This window comes from Electrophorus electricus, chromosome 8, assembly GCF_013358815.1.
Source record: "Electrophorus electricus isolate fEleEle1 chromosome 8, fEleEle1.pri, whole genome shotgun sequence".
In the NCBI taxonomy this organism is placed as follows: Eukaryota; Metazoa; Chordata; class Actinopteri; order Gymnotiformes; family Gymnotidae; genus Electrophorus; species Electrophorus electricus.
In genome coordinates this window covers 9,194,272-9,215,069 of record NC_049542.1, presented here as the reverse complement: position 1 = coordinate 9,215,069, position 20,798 = coordinate 9,194,272, and the positions used below count along the sequence as shown (strand labels likewise).

Here is a 20,798-nt window from a genome sequence, read left to right as displayed (position 1 = left end):
CAGGGTGGTGCCAATCCTCAAGAAAGCCACACTTGACAGCTCTGTGTTACCAACTACAGACCAGTATCACTTTCCTTTCTTTCCTCTCAAAAGCCCTTGAACGAGCAGTTTATAATCAATTGTCTTTTTCTCACCCAGAACCAACTACATGATCCCAATCAGTCTGGCTACAAACAGGCACATTCTACAGAAACGGCTCTCATAGCAGTGACTGAGAAACTTCATGCTGCTAAAGCTGCCAAACTGTCATCTGTTTTGATTCTTCTAGACATTTCAGCAGCTTTTGACACAGTGAACCACATTCTTCTCTCTGTTCTCTCCAGGCTTGGTGTGACTGGCTCTGCTTGGAGATGGTTTCAGTCCTATCTGGAGGGACGATCCTATCAGGTGACATGGAGGATCCACATCCAAACTATGTAGCCTCTCCACTGGTGTTCCACAAGGCTCAGTATTAGCCCCCCCCCCTTCTCTTCTCTTTTGTATACTCGTTCTCTTGGTGATGTAATATCTTCTCATGCAACAGCACGACTGATCTTTCTTCTTCCAAAGTTCACACATTACTCCAATGCGGCGCTCCCTTCATTGGCTCCCTGTAGCTGCATGCATCAGATTTAAAACCTTGATGCTTGCCTATAAATCCAAAAATGGACGAGCCCCTTCATACATGAGGTCAATGGTCAAAGCCCGATCTGTACCTTGAGTACTTCGAACCTCAAGTATGGCTCGACTTGAAATACCTTGCTTCAGGTCTCATGGACGATAAGCATCGAGACTATTTTCTGTCCTGGCTTCAAGATGGTGGAATTAACTCCCACTTGCTGTCCGGTCAACAGAGTCCCTTGCAGTCTTCAAATGCAGACTTAAGATCCATCTATTTGCAGAATATTTAAAGGACAACTGACACTGCTCCCATATTGACTGACTAAATTAGTACTTATTGTAGGGTATTGTTTATGTTGTTTAACAAACTCTAGCACTTATTGTTTATAGCACTTATCATTGTTTAAGATAAACCTTATGTATTTTTACTTCTAGGTATCAGCATTCATCCCTGTATTCTAGTTTGTTGGTATTTTTGATTCTACCCTACTGTACTAGGATATATTCTATGCTGATAAAATGTCCTGTTTTAGAAAACACCAGAAAACATACTGACTCATACTAAACATGTTTCACATAGCTATGGCCTTTGGTCAGGCCCAAGCAGTAGGCCTCCACATCAAAGGCGTTTACTGGCATGTACCCTACATTCTTTGGCTCTGTGCAGTTAGAGCAGCTGGGATAGGCAAACAAGAGCAAGTCGACACATGAGACCCCCCCCAACACACACCCAAGTCAACACAGGAGACCCCCCCAACACACATCCAAGCCCTTCTACAGATCACATTCCTTGTTCATCCATAAGAAACAAAGCATTCTTTGTCTCACGGTCACACAATGTTTACCAGCAATAAACCTTTTCATTGGTCTTGTTTAAGCTTGGAAAGACAACACTTTTTCAATGACACCAACTTGGACACTAAAATCGAACCTAACTGTAGGTCAGAACTGCAGATCTGATTATGAAGTTTCACTTGTCTGGAGTGCCAGGGCTAACATACGAATTTGTAGGTGTGTTTAACTTGTCATCTGACCAACCAAAATTTATTTTCTCCTTAAAATAGTCAGAGCCTGATTGGGAATATAATTTCATGCCATACATCAGAGAATAAAATCAGCACCAATCAGAAATTTCCACCGAAAAGTTCATAACTCTAATATGACTGTCAGGATCAAATCTTATAAGACCTACCATAAAACAAGGTTCCATTACATGAGGCCAAAAATGGAATTTCCCCAGTTAGCAGCTGTATGAGATCATTATCTCCTACCAAGCCATTTTATTTTTATATTATTTTTAAAGGATTAATGGTTTCATGGTTTCTTACAATGCCATGAAAAAATAATTTGATGGTTATTTCTGCAATGCTCAAGTACAGTTAAGATGATAAGGACTATCAATTTTATCAATTTGAAATACATGCATTTTTGGCCAGTCTCTATTCAAAGAACCATAAGAGTTAGGTCAAAGGTTAGTATTAGCTCATCTCTGGCGCAAGCCTTACCCATTACATCAAGCATCTGCATAGGACAGACAAATATATTAAGTCTGGATTGAAAAGCACCTATGGACACCTATGGAGATTGTATTCCTATTCCAGAGTTTAGGAGCTACATGAGACAAATATCATCCATCATCTGAGCAAGGTGGACAAAGTGGCCATGCTTCCAAGACATCAATAAATATGGCGGAGCTTTAACCATCACCAGCCAGGCTTTGTACTCAATGTGGTAATTAAAATGCAAAATTGGAAAAATGCAAAGTGAAAAAGACTCAGGTAATTTGCTCAGACTTTCTTTGTTGCTGTGGATGCTACTGCATTCTAAGACAATTAAAACTTATTTGCAGGGCAGACAGAAAAAAGCTGAAGTCATCTTATCTAGAAGTTAGGTACTAGTTTCTAAGTGTCATGTAAGGTTAGCATGTTTTATTTTGGATATGTCTATTAAACAATCCTATGCCTTTTTGGGGATGTTATTTATGTGGAACTCAAATAATAACCCAATATCAAGGCTCATGCCAAAGTCCTTATTTCTATCTTTTGGTTTCATAGAATAGCCATCAACTATAAAAATCAAAAACTGTATTCCAAGCAACTAACATCTGTACTTTTATCAGAATTAACATGGACGTTCCTGGCCAGCAAGGCCTTTATGCCCACGCCAGTCTTTAATTTTACCTTAATTCTGGCCAAACCAATGCATAATCAGTGTAAAAAGGAAAAGCAATATCAATGCCTAATCTAGTCTCTCTTTCTCCCAAGGTACACCTAGCCCTGAGTCTCATCCCGTTTCAGCTGCCATGGCTACTCGTACACCTACCCTGCTGTAGCTCACTACATCTCCACCATAGGCAACTACTCTCTGTTGCTCTTAATGGATGTTTTTTTGCAGGATGTCATGATGTTGTGATGTTACTGAGCCTCTTACCCATCTCAACAGCCATGGCTACTCCCATCGCTGCTTTATCATAACTAAATTTATACAAAGTCTCTGCCCTTGAGAGCAAAATGTTAACAAATGGTCACAGGGGACCTATAAAACACAGTGACTGGAATACAACACATTTTTACAGAAATGACAAAAGACAACGATAATGTAATTTTGTGGATTTTATTGTAGAGGAACACCACACATGGCTTTATAAAATAATTACTGTATGCTCTCATAAAATCTATTGTTTCTCAAGTTCCCTTTCATTCAGACCTTCAACATAAACTTTCAGATGACTGGTGTGAATTAATAGCAAGGGCTGGCACATTTACTTCAGTTTTTTGCTTATGAAATTCCCCAGAATTGCACTTCACTTTCATTGTCCTATTGAAATATCCGGATTTTTTGGAAGAGTCAGTCTTCTCATTTGTGTCTCTGTGATGTTGTTTGCATTGGATACTTCTTTCCAATGGTACAGGAACAGTCAAAAGCTTCTCATGGTTGCACTGCATTGAAAATGAAGTGTCATTTGTCATGTTTGTTTTTATGTGGTTACATGCCATGTTTTGAAAGAATTGGGGATTGTTTGTTTTTAATTCCCCTGGATTCAGCATTTCATTACTAGTTATGCAGTCTCTGGCTCTTTGAGATATTGTGCAGCACTGAACTGTGGGGAACTGAATGCAAGATGTTTTGCCTTTAGAAGGACTGGGGTTACATAGACTAGGTAAGTGGGACATATCTCCCGCAGCATCAGGTGGTCGTGGCTGTGACTGCAAATGCAAGGTGTGCATATTGTATCCCCCAAGATAGCAGCCATGGGATTTAAGGGGAGCTGGCATTGGGCTTTGAGGCTGAGAACATTGATGGAAATGGGCAGGGGCACACTGGACATAGTTCATGCGACAGTTGTTCATATGTACTGAATCAAGGGTAGATAAGATGCTCTGACCTTTGGCTACATAATTGCCTCTTAAAGCAAATTGTGAAGCAGAGCATGGAGACTCTCTAGCCTGAATACAGGGATGGTGAAGGGTCCACTGTGCGCTCATTATGTGACGTGGTAAAGAATCCCCACAGGTGCAGGTAGCATTAGAAGAGTACTGATTCAAATGTGCAGGATCTGTGCTTAGTGTGCCATTGTCAGTCCCAAAGTCTTCACTTTCAGGTTCACTTTGGTTTTTCAGTGGAACGCAGAGTGCATGATGACCAGCACCACCATTAGGTAGCTGAGCACAAGCTTCTTGGTCCTCTGTCTTTTCAATATTTCTAACATTTGTAGACAAAGGCTCAAGTTCATACTCAATCTCCTGTCCCCTGGTATCTGACTGGTACTTGCTTGACTGACAGTGTTTTCCTTGGCTGTGGCTGGAAGTAGAGTCAGAGGTATCTTCTTCAAAAGCATGACACTGAAGGGATTTAGGCATAGGGATCTGTCCACACGTTCCCTGAGGACCCAGACACCGGCACATGCACTGGAAGAAAAATGTAGCAAAGGCCCAACTGATGCACATGATTAACATCAAAAATGTGCCTAGCTGAGTGTATGCCAATACTGTGGATGGCATCATCATTGCTCCAGCAACAAAGGTGGTAAGTGCAGCCATTGCAATGGCTGAGCCCATCCTGCTCAAGGAGAAAATGACTTTTCCCTCCCTATCAGGTTCTGGAGCAAGGCGATACGCTACACCATAATGCACTGCAAAGTCCACAGAAAGTCCTACAGCCACTGAGATGGTTACAGACTCCAATACGTTCAATTCCCAACCAAGAAGCACCAATGACCCCACAGTGACAAAAATGGTCCCAGCAATTGAGATGATGGCATAAACACTAATGATTATGTTCCAGGTAGTCAGAAGCATAACACTGAAAGCAACCACCACTGATAGTGCCATAGCAATAAGAGTGCCATCTGACAGGCTGTCCTGAAGGTCATAGAACTCCAAGTTGCTTACAAACCAACCATAGCTCAAACCCTCTGGGGCATTTTTCAACTCCTCTTGGATCCAGGCATCCACCTCACGGTAAAACTGGTGCATTTTCTCATATGCTAGAGTGAAGTGATAAGTACTCTGAAATTCAAGCACAATGGCACGAATTGTATCATTAATATCAAATCTTGGCCCTGGTGTCTTGCTGTCTAGATGGTAGATTGTGCTGCGATCCAGCTCCATAATGGCCCTCTTAATGCACAACTCAAATACATCCTGTTTGTAGGGGAATGTTGACTGACTGCAACATGGGTAGACTCGTGCCTCATCACAGTCCTGGTTCTCCATCCATTGCTTAAAAGTCTCCATGAAGCAGCTGGTGAAGTCTTGCTCATCAGATTGGAATACAAAGCTTTGGTTCCGCAGCTTCTGACAGAAGTTGAGAATCCATACTTGGCTTTCAGGGCTGGCAATGTTAAAGCTAGTGTCAAGTGTCAGCTTGCCTTTATTTTTGGGGTTCAGTGGATCCCCATTGTCTACTGGAGTAACACCCCATATAATAGTGATTGGCATGTGGAGATCTTCCCCATGGTGCACACGCTCAAACATGAAGAGTTTTTTGTATTCTGCATCATAACGTTCAAAGGGATGTGTGGAGCGAAACACCTGAAATTCTGATAGCTCCAAGGAAGGCAATTTCATTTTAGGATTCACACAGACAATATATGCCCCACCAACTGTGATGGCCAGGAACCAAAAGAGCCAAAGGTATCGGAGCTTGATTACAATGCATGGCAGTACTTTTTCAAAAAAAATGCGAGAGGTCTCTGAAATGGCAAACAGGCACTTGTTGCCCTTCTGATACAGGACTGAAAGAAAGCCTGCAGAGCTAGAGGTTTGTCGATGTGGTGACCTAAAGCATATGAAGAGATTTAGAAGATATCGTTCGTGAAGTACTACTACAGCAGGCAACCAGGTTACCATTAGTACATAATTGACCAAAATAGCAGTGCCAGCATAGACACCAAAGCAACGGATGGCTGTAATGTTGCTGACATAATTAGCATAAAATGCAGCAGCAGTGGTGAAGCTGGTAACAAACATTGACAAAGCTGCATGCTGAAGTGTGATGTTAACAGTTTCAGAGAGCTCGGAGTTTGGTTTGTCAATTTTTGTGTAGTTCCAGACATCACATAACACAAAGGCATCATCAGCACCAATTCCAACAAGTATAATGAGTGCTGTAAGATTCATGAAAGGGAAGAATTCAAAGTTAAAAACCACCCGATAAAGGACATAGGAGACAATTAGAGAGCTGATGATGGCAAACATGGTCATTATGGTGATAAAAACTGATTTAGTATATATACACATAACCACTAGCACAATCACAATTGCTATTGCAGGATACACAGTATCTGTAAGAAGGTAGTCCTGAAACAAATTATGTTTGATGCCAAACTCTATGCCAGCGACAGTAGTGACACCATCTGAAGAGTTCCAATTTTCAAAGTTGTCCAAGTAAATATTCATCATACTTTCACCTTTCTCCGTGGGAGAAAATAACATGCTGTACTTGAGAACAGGTGGGAGGAAATCCATAATCTTTGGGTTAAGAAAATCCTTGTCTACTAAGAAGTGAAGAATCTGATATACAGCATTGTATTTGGTGCACTTTCTGGGGACATTGCCACACTTGAGCTGGTCCTTCCTGCGTGCTGTCATATCCCAACATTCAGGACCTAAAGTGCCATTGTAATAGTACTTGGCACAGGAACGCAGGACCTTCAAGGTATGAGACACATCTCGTTCTGTGATCTTTTGGCAGGATGACTTGTTGGTGAGCACAGCTATGTAGTTCCCCAGAGTCCAGCTAGGACAACAGGAGGCAGCTGTAGTGCGCTGACACAAACTCCAGTACTGGGGATGGGAGCGAACCTGAGAACATGACGAGGTGATTTTTAAATTTTCATTGAACTAGGCACAATTTTATAAGTCACAAGCACAATTATGCCACAAATTAAACATCCAATTTTTGTTTACACAAGGAGGTAGAGGTGTAAATAAAATGACTCAAAACCTTAAAGTATTTTAGACTGCAAGAAATAAATTAATTATTTTAACATTTATAACTGACCTCAAACAGTTAAATACAGTTTGAATACATAGGATAAAATACCAAACTTCTGAATATACAGTTGCATATGTTTTAGAACCACTGCTCAATTTTGAGCTAGTTTTTGAGAGAATGGAATATGACCAAATATGAGTCTATATCCATTTTATTGTCCTGAGTGTGCATAAAAAAACTAAAGAGAAATATGTTAAAGTCATCAGGGATCTAAGGCAGTAAAGTTCTGTGCAGTTCACTTGGAAATAAACTTGAAAATATACACTTCACCCAAACCAAATCATGATGGCACTGATTCACATTACAATGCTTTAAAAAAAAAGTTTCATAAAAATAGAACAAACATCTAAATCATGGACAATTGAGATTTAGAATTTGAACCAAACCTATTCAGACAATATTTAAATTACATTTCTAACTGAATAAAGCATAAATTACCAAAAATTCATAATTTACCAAAAAATGCTACATACCCTGGTATTGTCAAAATTACACATAGATTTTATAGCTTGTATATTCCACAAGTTCTTCCCATCAGCAGAGGCAAATACAATTCTAGAGTAGCTGTCCCCTGTGAACAAAGTTTGGCATCATTAGAAAAAAGCACATGCATTGTATTTAATATATGTTATTACCATAATAAATGGTTTTAAAAGGTCCAACCTGGCACATCACAGAAGAAACTGTCTTTACTAAAGTCCCATTCTGCTTGTCTTTTATCTCTCTCATAATGATCCTCTGACCACCTATCTTCTTGGTGACTAAAAACGCAATAAGCAAAACACAAAAATAAGTCAAAGTATTTGAGCATCAACATTTAAGCATTAGTGAGAAAAGGCAAACAAACCAGATCTTTCAGATCAATATTTTTTTGGGGGTACAAAGACACTTGCTTCACTGGGCATATCCAAAAAGATCCTGCGATTTTCATTAGTAGCATTTCATTATGCTTAGTAACAATATGTGGGCGTGTAACATGAGGGAGTGGTTAGCAGACTGTTTCAGAGCATTGTGTTGTACTGCCATCTGCAGCAGCACACTATTTCAGCAAGGAATAAAAAAAAAAAAGTTTGGTGCAAGTAGCCAACATTGTAGCTACTTTTTTGCATGGACCTTGTTCGCAATTAACTTTAGCTATTTTACAGAGAGGAAGTCTCTTTAATCAGGGGCTCCACCAGGGAGGTTGTCTCCTGGGAGAGCAAGAGCTGAATCGCAGAGACCCAACATCTTTTTTCCCCTCCAGTCAGATTCTTTCATGATCTAATCCAACTCTGAGTGAGTGGAGTCAGCTGGGAAGATGAGAGGGGTGGGGGTTCACCACACCACTCCTTTTTGAACTCAGATGATGAAAGCCATTCTCCATAAATGACTCGACCCATGTCATTATCTTAATTGGGATTTTGCTTGATTATTTCTCATCAGGCAGTAGGATTAACCAGAGAACAAACATACCATCAGATAAGGAAAGGACTTTGTACCTTTTGGCCTGTTCATCTGCATATTTAAAGGGGTAGTTGGCCAAGGTTGCTTTGTAACCTGTGTTTTTCACCATGTTGTTCCAGGTTACAAGTCGCTGACCTATTGTAGTGCCCCTTGGTTCAAAGCCCTAAGAAAAAAAATAAAATGAAGAAATGCTACAGTTAAAAAAAGTTTTGCCGTTGTCTTTCACTGCATGCTGTCAAAATGTATTTTCAAAAGATGAGGTATAATTTAGAAATTTCCTCCAACTACAAGGCTCAAATACAGCTTTGGTAATAAACTTTAAAGGTTCTAAATAGGCCTCTTTTCATACTGCCATTTGTATGAAACTCATCTCTTTCATGAAAAACCCCCAAGACGTGTATATGTAAGGAAGTAATTTTAGTGCCAAAAGATGGCACCTCTTACATCACGTATTTTATCTTGAAGCAAAAATATTTCCAGTTTCTAAGTTAACAGCAGGGCATAGAAGCTACAGGGCTTGTCAAAAGTCATGGCAAAAACAAGTTTCTATATGTTAACTGTTTACTAATAGGAAATACTTATCTATAGGTTGTATAGACATATATTTCCTGTAAGTGAAAGAAAAAAGAAAAAAATGGAAATGGTGATGCAGTAGATGTGAAATTGTCAAAACGTTCATCCTGGAGCTTTTTAAAATCCATATAAATTAGTGGCTGTTGTATCCGACAGTAGGCCATTACAACAAAAAATAGCTCAGAACTGAGGATAAAAGGTGGATAGAACTACTGGCATCCTCTCAGGTATTTAAAGAAATAAAAGTCTTCACAAATACAGTTGTCTTATTAGGGAAATATTAATGCTCATGTCTTACCAGTAAAGGATCAGAGAAGTCTGGCAGATCTGGCACTAGGATGCCTACTAAAGTACATACCACAATGAGCACTGTACATACACCAAGCACAACCACAGGCCAGTCTGCAATCAGCTCTGCATAACTGCAAATCACAAAAAGAGGTGCACAATCATATCTCTCATATCTCCATGACTTCATACAATGATGAATTTAGGAAATTCAAAGGAAAAATGAATGCATACATTTAATTTATATTTTTAATGGATTTATTATATATATCGATAGATATATCTATCTATCTATCTTATGTCATCTCTCTCTCATATTTTATATATATATATATAAAAACAGTTACATCCCTTGCATCCTTTATTTATTATCTCAAAAACATTTAACTGTAGGCTATATGCAGAAGTCAAATAGCTTCATTACTACTCCCTATTTATATACATATGCTAAGTCAGGTAGAGAGATTATATTTGTAATATTATGCCATTGTCATTTGCACATCTATTTGAAGGAAATGAGAGGAGCAGTATGACATTCTGAGAAAGTACTAATAAAATTCACTACAACCTCCATTTACATTCCACTTCACTAAACGCTTTACTGCATAGTGTGCAATGTATTGCTATTAAATAGGTCATTGTGAATGCCTGATGAAGATGGGGCCCCTAATGACAACAGCCAAGACGATGGCAAAGAACAGCTAAAAGAAGGAGAATTTGACATATTAATCAATCAGCACAAAGAGTGATTGAGTGGATATAGTCTGGTTGTGACAAGGAAGAGTTACACTATGTACAGGGAAAAGAGAAGAAACAATAGAAAGAGATTACCTTTTAGGGAATCGAAACGGTCTCGCAGGGCTGCAGGACAAGAGAGAGAGCTGTTAAGTTTTATTTCACCAACAGCCAATCATCTCTGGCATATAGCTGACGCTTTTATCCAAAGTGACTTACAATTATGACTGAGTACAACTTGAGTAATTGAGGGTTAAGGGCTTTGCTCAGGGGCCCAACAGTAGTGGGGCCTGAACCAGCAACCTTCCAAGTACAAGTCAACTCGCTTAACCACTGAACCACTGCCCCCCGACATTTGAGGGTTTTTTTTTTTTTTTTTTTTACATGTTTTTTCCTGTAAAATATATTTTTACAGTACTGTGCAAAACTTATGTACCTGAGTAAAATGGATTTAAAAAGTCTGTCTGGACAGCAAGCATTTATTTGCTCAGAAAATGCATGAAATTTGAAAAGGGACCTAGCAAGATAAGTTGAAGCATTCACGTTACAAAATGTACCAATATTACACAGCCCCAAACATTGCGCTGGGAGCGGATAGCTTCCACACTTGCTGCAGCCTGCACTAGAGCTTGCTAGAAGTGATCCCTAGACCACAGATATCAGCAGGACCAGACATCAGTACCCTGAAAAACAGCTGGGTCCAGAAAAAAGCACTAGTATGAAAACGCCCTTAATCTCTTCAGTCTGACATTCTCAAGAGACACCAAAGATGCCTCATTGCATTTCTATATAAACTATAATGACTAATAGAGATTGACACACATATGTGCAACACTTTTTTACCATCAGCTTTTTAAAAGCATTTTTGAAGCAAGGTCTTCCATGATCATGCAGTAACTGCACAAGCATACGAGCTAGTAGGAACAGAACCAAAGCAGAAACAACAAATAGCAGTAGGTTATCGCAACATGTTATCGCATTTAAATACCATTAAAGATAGAAATTCCCACATGCGTGTCTGGGCTAGATGGAGTAAAGAAATCATACTCATTTCTCAGTCAGCTGAATGCAGCCATGTTAAGATTGATTTAATAGTAGGGCTGAATATTTCCAGTAATTTCATGATATTGTATTGTGATGCCCATATTGTAAGATGCCTGAACAGTCCATTATACAATTGTTTTAAAGACAGATAATCAACCGATAGAGAGTAAATTTAAAGTATTAATACAGAGAAAATAAAATAAAGGTTTATAAAACAAAACGAACACAAAAACTAAATTCCTGAATAACTTCTGTTAACAGGATAAGCATTTAACTCTGAATATTATTAGAACTCGCAAATGTTGAAATACCTGCAATTATAACATAAATAGACATTTTTTGCACCCATGTTTACCAAAACATAAGCTTTAAACTGAAGGGGCTGACCGCAGCTGCTTTTCTATGGGTTGGCCAGGATGAATTCAATGAGTATTCCTAAAGCCACCAGTTATTTTTCTTTGAGGTGCCATCCGCTGGACGTTCTAAATAACACACTTTAAATACCAAACTTCAGTGCATCACTTTCACGCGGAATAGATGTATATAAATAACAATAACACCAGGACTGTATTGATTCACATATCAGTAAGAGTGTATTCACAATATACAATATCCGTATGGATATTTTGTACACACCCCATTCAATAGCATCACTGTTTACAAAACATGACATTTAATATAAAATCTAAATCTTTACCAACAGGTACACAGCAGGACCTGTGGCATGTACTATTATTATTATTACTGAAACTTTCATTTTCTTCAAGCCAGGGTAAATTTCTAAAAATGCACACACACACACACACACACGAGTAAACTTGTGAAACAGCGATTAGGTTTCATTGTATCATCATATGTATTATGTGTCATGCAAGCATTTTTAAAGCCCTTTAACAAGAACTTAAAATGTTGTCAAAATGGAATTCACAAAGTGCATTAGTTGTAAGTGATGAGACATCCAGAGAGACAGTAGTCCACTCCTGTAAAATGGTTTCCTGTAAAGAGCAGTGAAAGACCAAGCTTTTCGCTACGTCACACAAAACTCTCAGCTGTTGTACGATAGTCTGGACTTTCCATCAGTGTGTCTCTGAGCTACAGAAACCTCAAATTCACCGGGTGTGAGTGTTAGTTTCGGAGAATCAGATATGCCATCCGGGATGCAGACAGATGTAAACAGATGGCGAGAAAGAAGGAGAGTTAATGTTTCCTCATATGCTTTCATTATACTTAGTTAGTGGAATGTTTAACATTTGCTACAAGGACAGCCACTCTTTCAGACACAGACACAGACACCATTTTGACAACTAGGCACATCACTCCTGGTAGAATATTCCAAAGTTATGGGAGCAATATAGGCCAAGGGCCAAAGAGGTGCCTGTAATTTCCATCCTTCTCATCTTTAAAGGGAATCCATGGAATGCCATAATTAGTGGTTGCCATGGTATTGGGAGGCACAGATGAACAAAAGCCATTGGCAGGAATTTTTCACCACAGGGTAACTGCTGGGGAGGCTGTAAATCCCTTTTAAAGTGCAGCGGACACGTTAATACAACGACCAGATGTTGTTACAACATCTGCATATTCTGCACAAGGTAAGTCTTACTAGGAGTGCAAAAGAAAGGAGTACAAGTTCCTTTTGGTGTAATCAGGACAAAAGTACATGCTGCCAGTGATTAACCTTCTAAAAACACAAGCTCCCCTTATTCTAACCAATAACAAATAACGAGAACCAGATTCGCCTTATCGGCTGAATCAGCATTGCTAGAAGGGAAATTTATCAGATGATTTATAGCTTGTCTGTGTTGTCAGTTGCACACCATGTATGGGCTTTGGATTCAGAGCTGGAAAAGAACAAGATACAAAAGAACCATAGGGCTTTCAGGAGAAAGCATGTTCTTGAAAAGCTGTCAAAAGGTGCATCAACTTGACTGAATACTCCAGTTGGACTCTTTTGAACAGTTTTTGCACACACCATTTGCTGTTCAGCATAATAAATCTAAAATGGAGGCTACAATATGACCAAAACATATGCTATGATATTCTGCAAAGGTGCACTTCTCAGAACATGCTGACGCACCAATGTTTTTTTTTCCATTGTTCTCAACCAACATGGAGAGCTAAGAAATGGGAAATGAGAAGTGTTTTCATATTGGACCATCTAATGCATGCAGGATTAAAGAGATGCATCCTTAGCTGCTCTCAAGTTTAAAAGTTGGGTGTGCGTCCACACAAGACAACGCCCTACCCATTAGTCATGTAACCTTTAACTACAGTACAGGACAATACTAAACACTCATCGGCCCTTTTCTCACCTAAGCGACATTTAAATTTTTCCCATCCGTTGGGAAAGACATGTTACTCTTCAAAGGAGATATAAAGGAGATTGGTCAAAGGACCAATTACTGTAAGTGACTTATTACAGACTTAGCTGGTGAAGCTTTCGGGGGAATTCAATATGCTGGGATTTTTCTTCTTGCTTATTTTTTTTCCCCCCAAAGAAAACAGTATTATACTAATATTCAATTCAGCCTAATACTCAATTCAGACTCTTAAACCAACCTTAATTTTTAACAATAACAACAATGTGTCTCTAAGTAATAAACTTCAGGGACTTTATGCTGAAATTAGCTAATGACATGTACAAAAAAAGGCTTAACTTTTAAATCAGACCAGAGAAATAGTTTTCAAATCGTCAGGCACAAATTACCTGGTGCATGAACTACAAGTAGATGGGAAGCGAAGGCTAAATCCACAAGTGCACAGTGGTCTAGAGGCCACCTGACATCTCCAAATTCTTTGGCATGAAATATGGGAGTATATGGATTCCAGGCATGCAGACTAGATTTCAACACTCTTAGCAAATAGTTACAAGCTGTCCAAGAGATGTCTTTATTACCTCCTGGCCCCACCATTTTATGTAGTGACCAAAATTAAGCCAAAGCATTTTTTTTACACCAGGGATTTGAGTTTTCTCCAATTACTTTTCTGTACCAAAAGCAGATACATGCGCCAAAGCCTGAATGCATCATAATGCTTGATGAATTAAATCTGGTCAAGAATGATCCAGTTCACATGTAGTGAAGGGAGTAGGCAGTTGCTACAGTCAAACAGGCTTTTTTTCTTGGATTTATGGCTTACATCATATTGCTAGGCACCCACAGAATGTTGATTGCATCCCAGGTCCACCACTGCTGGAGCCACTACACTATTCTCACTGATCACAAGTGCACAACAGTTATTTTATTAAAAAAAATAATAATAAAATAAAATAAAATAAAAAAATAAAAGAAGATCATTCCTTTTGAGCTTTCACCCCACTCACAGCTGATGAACTGTCACCTGCCTTCCCAGGAAAAACACTCTTTGCAATGAATGATGACAAATATGGGTCATGTATAGAAGGAAAAAAGTCTGATTCGGACAGAAGGAGAAAGAAGGAAGAAAGTAAGAGTGAACCTTAGTTACAGGGAATTGTAGAGTGAACCTTAATTATAGTTAAACCATGCCTGTTTAGACAGGCAAAACACACTTAATACACCCAGGGTGGGTCAGGAACTTTGTTTGCATACATAACTTGATAGCTGCTTCAGAATACTCCACTTAACTTTGGTAGAAATTTCAGGTCGATCCCATCAAGCTTGAATTTGTTCTTGGCCTGATTTAGTAGATATTTGTATATATCATGTGGATGGTTTGCACACATGCATGTGCACTGACACACCCTCACACAAACACTAGCTCACACTTCATCTCTTTCACAACTCTTTGGGTTATGTTAGGTCACAGAATCTCATTTTGGCGTTCTTGACCACAGACACAGACACAAAGCGCTCTGCCAGACAGCATTGTTACATTTCCCAGGTGTCTCTGAGACACGTGGCTTATGAAGTGCTGAAAGCGACTAAGTTCACATCTGCTCCCCAGAGAAGGGGGGTGGGGGATGAGGATTTAAGAGGCTTGACAAGGTGAAACAGGATGTGCATATGAGAGAAAGAACATGGAAAAAAAACAAGAAAGCAAGGAAATGAATGCGCAAGATGGGAAGCAAGAGGCGACAGGTGAGAGCAAGAGGGGGTGACATGGGAAACAAAGGAGTGGCTTCCACAGGGGAAAAAACACCAACTGCTGACATGTTCCACTCAGGAAGAAATCAGGGAAGCCCAAAGCCACAGAAAATGCAGCTACATTAGTACCTAGTGCTGCCATTGCATCACATTTGATCATATCACTCCTATCTTAGCTACATTACATTGGCTCCGAGTAAAATTTCGTATTGATTATAAAATACTTAAAAAAAATTTTTTTTTAATATTTTAAAAATTATTTAAAATTCTTATTTTTTCAATGTATTATTTATTTACTCATTCATTTATTTATTTTTCTCTTTCACTATTTATTCTGCTCCTTATTGTCTATATTGTTGTGACCGTTGTTGGCAAGAGGACGATGGGATTTCTTCCTCGTGCGCTAAGGCAATTTTCTTGCCTCTGTCACCCCTGGCTTGCTCACTGGGGGTTTGGTATCAGATGTTTGTAAAGCTGTTTTGTGACATCTATTGTAAATAAATATGAATTGACATTTAAATCACAAAACTGTTCTATGTGGAAGAACTTGTCTAAAATTTTAAATCGGTTACACTGTAACATAATAGATGCTTGCAAAGCAAGTATACTTATTTACCATATCAGATCATTTAAATTTCAAAAGGGTATACAGTGCACAGACCTTTATACAAATGTGCAAGTGAGTGTGACTGACATGCTTTGACAACTTTAGGTGTACCAAGTAGGCAGACGAATTCAATCCACCTACAGAATGAAAGGACGTTTTATTATGAAAACCATCGCTAAAACAATTTAGATGCAAATGCAAGAATACTGAGGCAATACTGCTATTAAAACAAACAAAACTAAATTTAAGGAGATTGATACAAGATCAATGCAGTCGCTCAGTTTTTCAATGCAGTCCCCCCCCCCCAAAAAAAAACCCCATACAGACACACACACACACACACACACACACACACAGACAGACACAGACAGTGAGAGAGAGAGAGAGAGAGACCCACACCACAAGCTTTGTGAGGTTTGAAGTAATGCCAGAGTGATGTTCAGACTGAGTCTTTGATCCAGCTTTTATAGAATAAGGTTGTCTTTGATCTTCAGTGGGCACCTCCTCGGAATGTGCCCCATCCTCTCAGACCACACTACCTGATAAACTAGGGCAGGTTATCATCAACACACTGTGGTCTACAGTACACTGCTTAAACACACCTTTTGTCATTTATGGCTAATCCCTTAACCACCCAAGGCAAAGAGCTCAAAGCTAACACCACCATGGAGCTTGCTTTCCTCAAAACACAGCTTCACCCTAAAAGCCCATATCTCACTCCAAGAGAGATGGGTTTAAACATGAACAAGGAATGGTGCAACTGAAAATCGCTGATGCATTAATTAACCATTAATGGGGAATTCCACCAGAGTTATGTATCTATTTTAGGGGCAAATGTAGTGTACTATAGTTAAAGATGTAGAGATCATAATTTCAGTAACATATGCAGTATTTCCAGAAAAACGGGACGTTTTGCCACATGCATGCATACGTGTCTAACCACTAAATCTTTTAGTGGTCAAATGGACCATGATGCACATGACAGTGGGAAGCTTTAATAAATAATTGTGATGTGACATATCACACTGAAGGGAGTAATGAAAGCACTCCACAGAGGAAAAGCCTATAGATAATACAAATAATAAGATTAATCAAAATATCTACACAGATTACTAGGACGAACCAAGCATGGGGATTACTCTGCAACTGACCAAGGGTTAGGGCGAAGGAGTCCAGCTCCGAAGCCTGAGAAAGGAACAGCAGTTGCTACTGATAACGCACAAAAACTATCAACCCGACACCCTGAAACCAGCGGCTTGGCGGGTCAAGGCTTGCAGCTGTCACAGAGACATCTCTGAAGGCTTGTTGCATGTTCTCATTACCTTTACTTAACAGAATAAAAATTCGAATTTTTTTCTCCCCTTTTCTACAATGGACTAAATTGTTTGTAAATTTAAAAATGCACCAAAAAGAGAGGTCACAAAAGGGCAAGAAGAAACCACAGGTGGCACATGGAGACCACCTTGCTCAATGAAGCAGGACAGGGAATGTTACAGACCTCTTATCCTTATAGAACATTATCCTAGTCTGGATGGTGTCAATCATGTCCTACTGGGATAATCAGTGTGTGCTAGTAAAGCTCTGAACAAATACGTGTGTGTCACATATCTCCAATTCTTGAAAACATCCATAAATAACAAAAGAATTAAAATAAATGAAAGGACAACCTATCTATTAATTGACATCTAAAACCTAGGCCATAATGGGTGTTCTCTTTCCTCATCCTGCATAATAAGACTAATTTCCAGGCACATGGGCAAGTATACGCATGCCATATCAACTAAAAAGAGTAGTGGATGACTGAGTAAGAGGGAGATGAACATGTGACATGACCATCAGCACAATCCTCCGGTAAAATCAAGCCAAACAGCATCTCCTTGAGACAAAACTGACACAGGCACATTTTTTTCAATTATTAAGATAAAGTGCCCAGAAATGGTCCAAACTCACACCAAAAGGAGTTACAGCAAATCAGATTTGATTCATAAATCTGCCAATAATACATTGTGCCTCTTGAGAGGCCACATGGGGTGACAAGCATCAGCAGCAGCAATAGAACTGCCTACATGGCATGTGCCTGCATGGAAGATACACAAAGAGAAGTCTTATTATAACATGACTTTGCTATGCCTTTGGGCATGTGTTTTTCATATCCCAAAGAGTGAAGGCAAGATTTCTGCCATGTCAGTAGAGAATACTATTTGGCACAACATTTTTTAAACCACTTTTGTTTAGTATTTTCTTATTTAGTAGCTTCTTTCATCATAATCATGCTGAGCATTAAAATGGCATCATTTTGTACTTTCACCATCTTTTTTTATTTAATGACCACCAGGGTGGTTTCTCTGAATCAGAGGTCCATTACCTTAGTGTGGCCATGTTGGGTTGGTTCTGAAAGTGCTCCTGCCAGCGATGTTGCATGCAGAAACTGGTGGTGCCTTGCACACAGCAGGAGCCCATATGGTGGGCCCTCGAGGACAGGGGCCCCTGGAAAAGGCCCCCGTCCTGCTGGTTCCCACTGCAGCACACGGGCTCATGAAAAGGGCAGCGGGCACAGCATGGTGCCTGGACAGAGCTGGCCAGCAGCTTGGCAAGCCTCGGAGAGTCTGAGATGTGTGACGAAGACACCAAGGATGAAGAGGAGGAGGAGGAAGACGGTGGGTGGAGGGAGCCGTTCTGCTTGACACCACCGTTGTTTCCAACCAGCACCTTCGACAGAGGCACTTTGGGATGCAGAGATGCAGTAGTGGGGAGCGTGGTTCCCTGTTCCCCCTCCACATCTGCATCCAAAGCGGCGTCCGCAGCAGAGCTAGCAAAATCATAGGCAGTGGAGAACAGAGGGGCAGCCATGGTGCCTGGTGGGCATCCACCATTGCTGAGTGGCAGAAGGTCGGTAGGAGCTTCACTCAGTGCCATGATGTTTGTGCCACTCTGAACAGAGAGGAGAGGAGAAATCTTAACCATGCATAACTTCTAATAGACAGGAGACAACCTGAAGTTGAAGCAGTTCATAAGTTAATACAAACAAAAAGGGTCTGTGGTGGAAGGGACTGGGAGCAGTTTCAGACTGAGCTAACAGAAAGGTCTCTGTATAGTGCATGACATGGTTGAATTGTAGCCCCTTGCTGGCGTTGAAACTGATACTGACAACTGATCTGACAAGGAAAAATGACATTGCTCATGATAAATGTTTTGGTGGGTATTACATTTTTTTTTTTTTTATCTGAAGAAAAACTAGTTTTGGTAAATTAGTTATTAGGGATGTATGGGTATTTAAAAAACCCACACCAAACTGACATTCATATACATTTAGAACATCTAAAATTGGTCAGAATGTTCATAGCATAGATCAAATCTTATTATATATAGAAGAGCGATAGACAGACAGATATGCATATTACAGTTAATGATTAACAAATGTTATGTTAGGCAGCAATACTTTTGATTTTAAAAATATGTAAATGTAAATCTAAATGTCAAGATATGCTTTACATGTTAGAATGTTTTTGTTTTTAAGGTTGGACATTCGTTCTGTCTACGGAGGTTGAAATATTTAAACATTTCATAGTGTAGCACACACCCAGGAAAATCTTATATTTATTCTTGTCTGACAGATCAATTCCCAGACTAACAGAAATTGCAACAGGCTTGTCAATGTAGTAGTCCCAGTAGAGCTGACTAGATCATTAAAACTCCCAAACTTTTCCACATCTTTGCAAAGCAGCACTCAAGCACTTATGCATGACTCCATCTAAAAGAAGAACCAAGTTTATGAAAGCTTTTATTTGATAAAGAGGTTACCAGACCTCCCCTGCTGACCATCTTGCGTGCATGCGGTATACCTAGCATCCAAAATACCTCCTTATACAAACAAAACTGGATGTGTTCACAGCTGAACTGCCATAAGGAACCTTTGTTTTTTTAAATGTTGGGGGTTACATATGCCATACTGTGAATATGACCATGCTATAATGTGATGCCTCATCCCTCAAAAACTGAAACCTGAGATTGACAGCTGCTGCATTGCTATTGAGACAAATGGGGCTGAAGGATAGCAAGTGCCTCTAAAAAACACTTTAACCCAGCAGTTGTGGCTAAGAAAGTGTCCTTAAAGTGCAAGAAATACTTGGATCAGAACAAAAACAATGTGCCAAGAATGTAACCTGTGAAGTAATATCCCAAACTGATAAGAGCTTGCAAAGCAAAAGCAGTAAGAAAGGTTGTAAATCAAAAAAAAAAAAAAGCACCTTTAAAAAAATAGTTTTTGGGAAAAAGAAGCATTAAGACAACAGAGCAGGAATATATAGAGAACACCTCTCCAAAATGGCAGCTAGGTAAAGAAGGGTGCATAGGAAAAATTTAAATACACTTAATAGATAAAAACAGATTATGACAGAACATAAACAGGCCTGCTGAAACACAAATGCTGGATAAACCAATATTCATTTTAATTTCACTATATTGAAAGGATTAGTGGGGTAGCCATCTCCTTGGCAAAAGTTATAACCACATCCCTTTAATTAAAACTAGACAGTAATTTTGGAAACCCAGGCATACAAAATAAGTACCCCATGGGAGGCCTAGGTTCACGGCAAAACGAACTCAAGTAACGGACGTCAGAACATTCTTGTGTACAGCCCATTTGGTTCTCTTATGAGAGGTCATCACTTTGACACTCCGAATAAAATGCCATGCCAAGAAATATAGCTAACCCGGCTCGCACAACTTGCCACCATATTATGACCAACATGTGGAACTTCATTCATACTACACAGAGCTACTAATTCAACAACGAAAAGTGAGATATAGATAGCTTGTGAAAAGACAAACAGCCCGACGATGGGTTAGTATGCGTTTTAAGAATAATAAAAGTATTTTAACAAAAGAGTGTTTTGCTAGGTTAGGGGGTGCGTTTCTCTCAAACTCTGTTGCCCAGAGCGGGAGCA

At 39.5% G+C, this 20,798-nt stretch overlaps 1 protein-coding gene across 1 annotated transcript in view; it reads right to left on the bottom strand.

Annotated features, from left to right (window-relative positions):
- Positions 1-3,196: 3,196 nt before the first annotated feature.
- The window catches only part of disp1 (dispatched homolog 1 (Drosophila)), a 42,019-nt gene continuing 24,417 nt past the window's right edge, over positions 3,197-20,798 (bottom strand). Inside the window, exons 3-9 of the mRNA XM_027000668.2 lie at positions 18,218-18,783; positions 10,234-10,263; positions 9,413-9,536; positions 8,577-8,704; positions 7,762-7,859; positions 7,572-7,669; positions 3,197-6,905 (exon numbers count right to left, since the gene is read on the bottom strand). Coding sequence (XP_026856469.1) covers positions 3,309-6,905; positions 7,572-7,669; positions 7,762-7,859; positions 8,577-8,704; positions 9,413-9,536; positions 10,234-10,263; positions 18,218-18,768 — 4,626 coding nt within the window. The 5' untranslated portion in view covers positions 18,769-18,783 and the 3' untranslated portion in view covers positions 3,197-3,308. The remainder of the gene's footprint in view (positions 6,906-7,571; positions 7,670-7,761; positions 7,860-8,576; positions 8,705-9,412; positions 9,537-10,233; positions 10,264-18,217; positions 18,784-20,798) is intronic.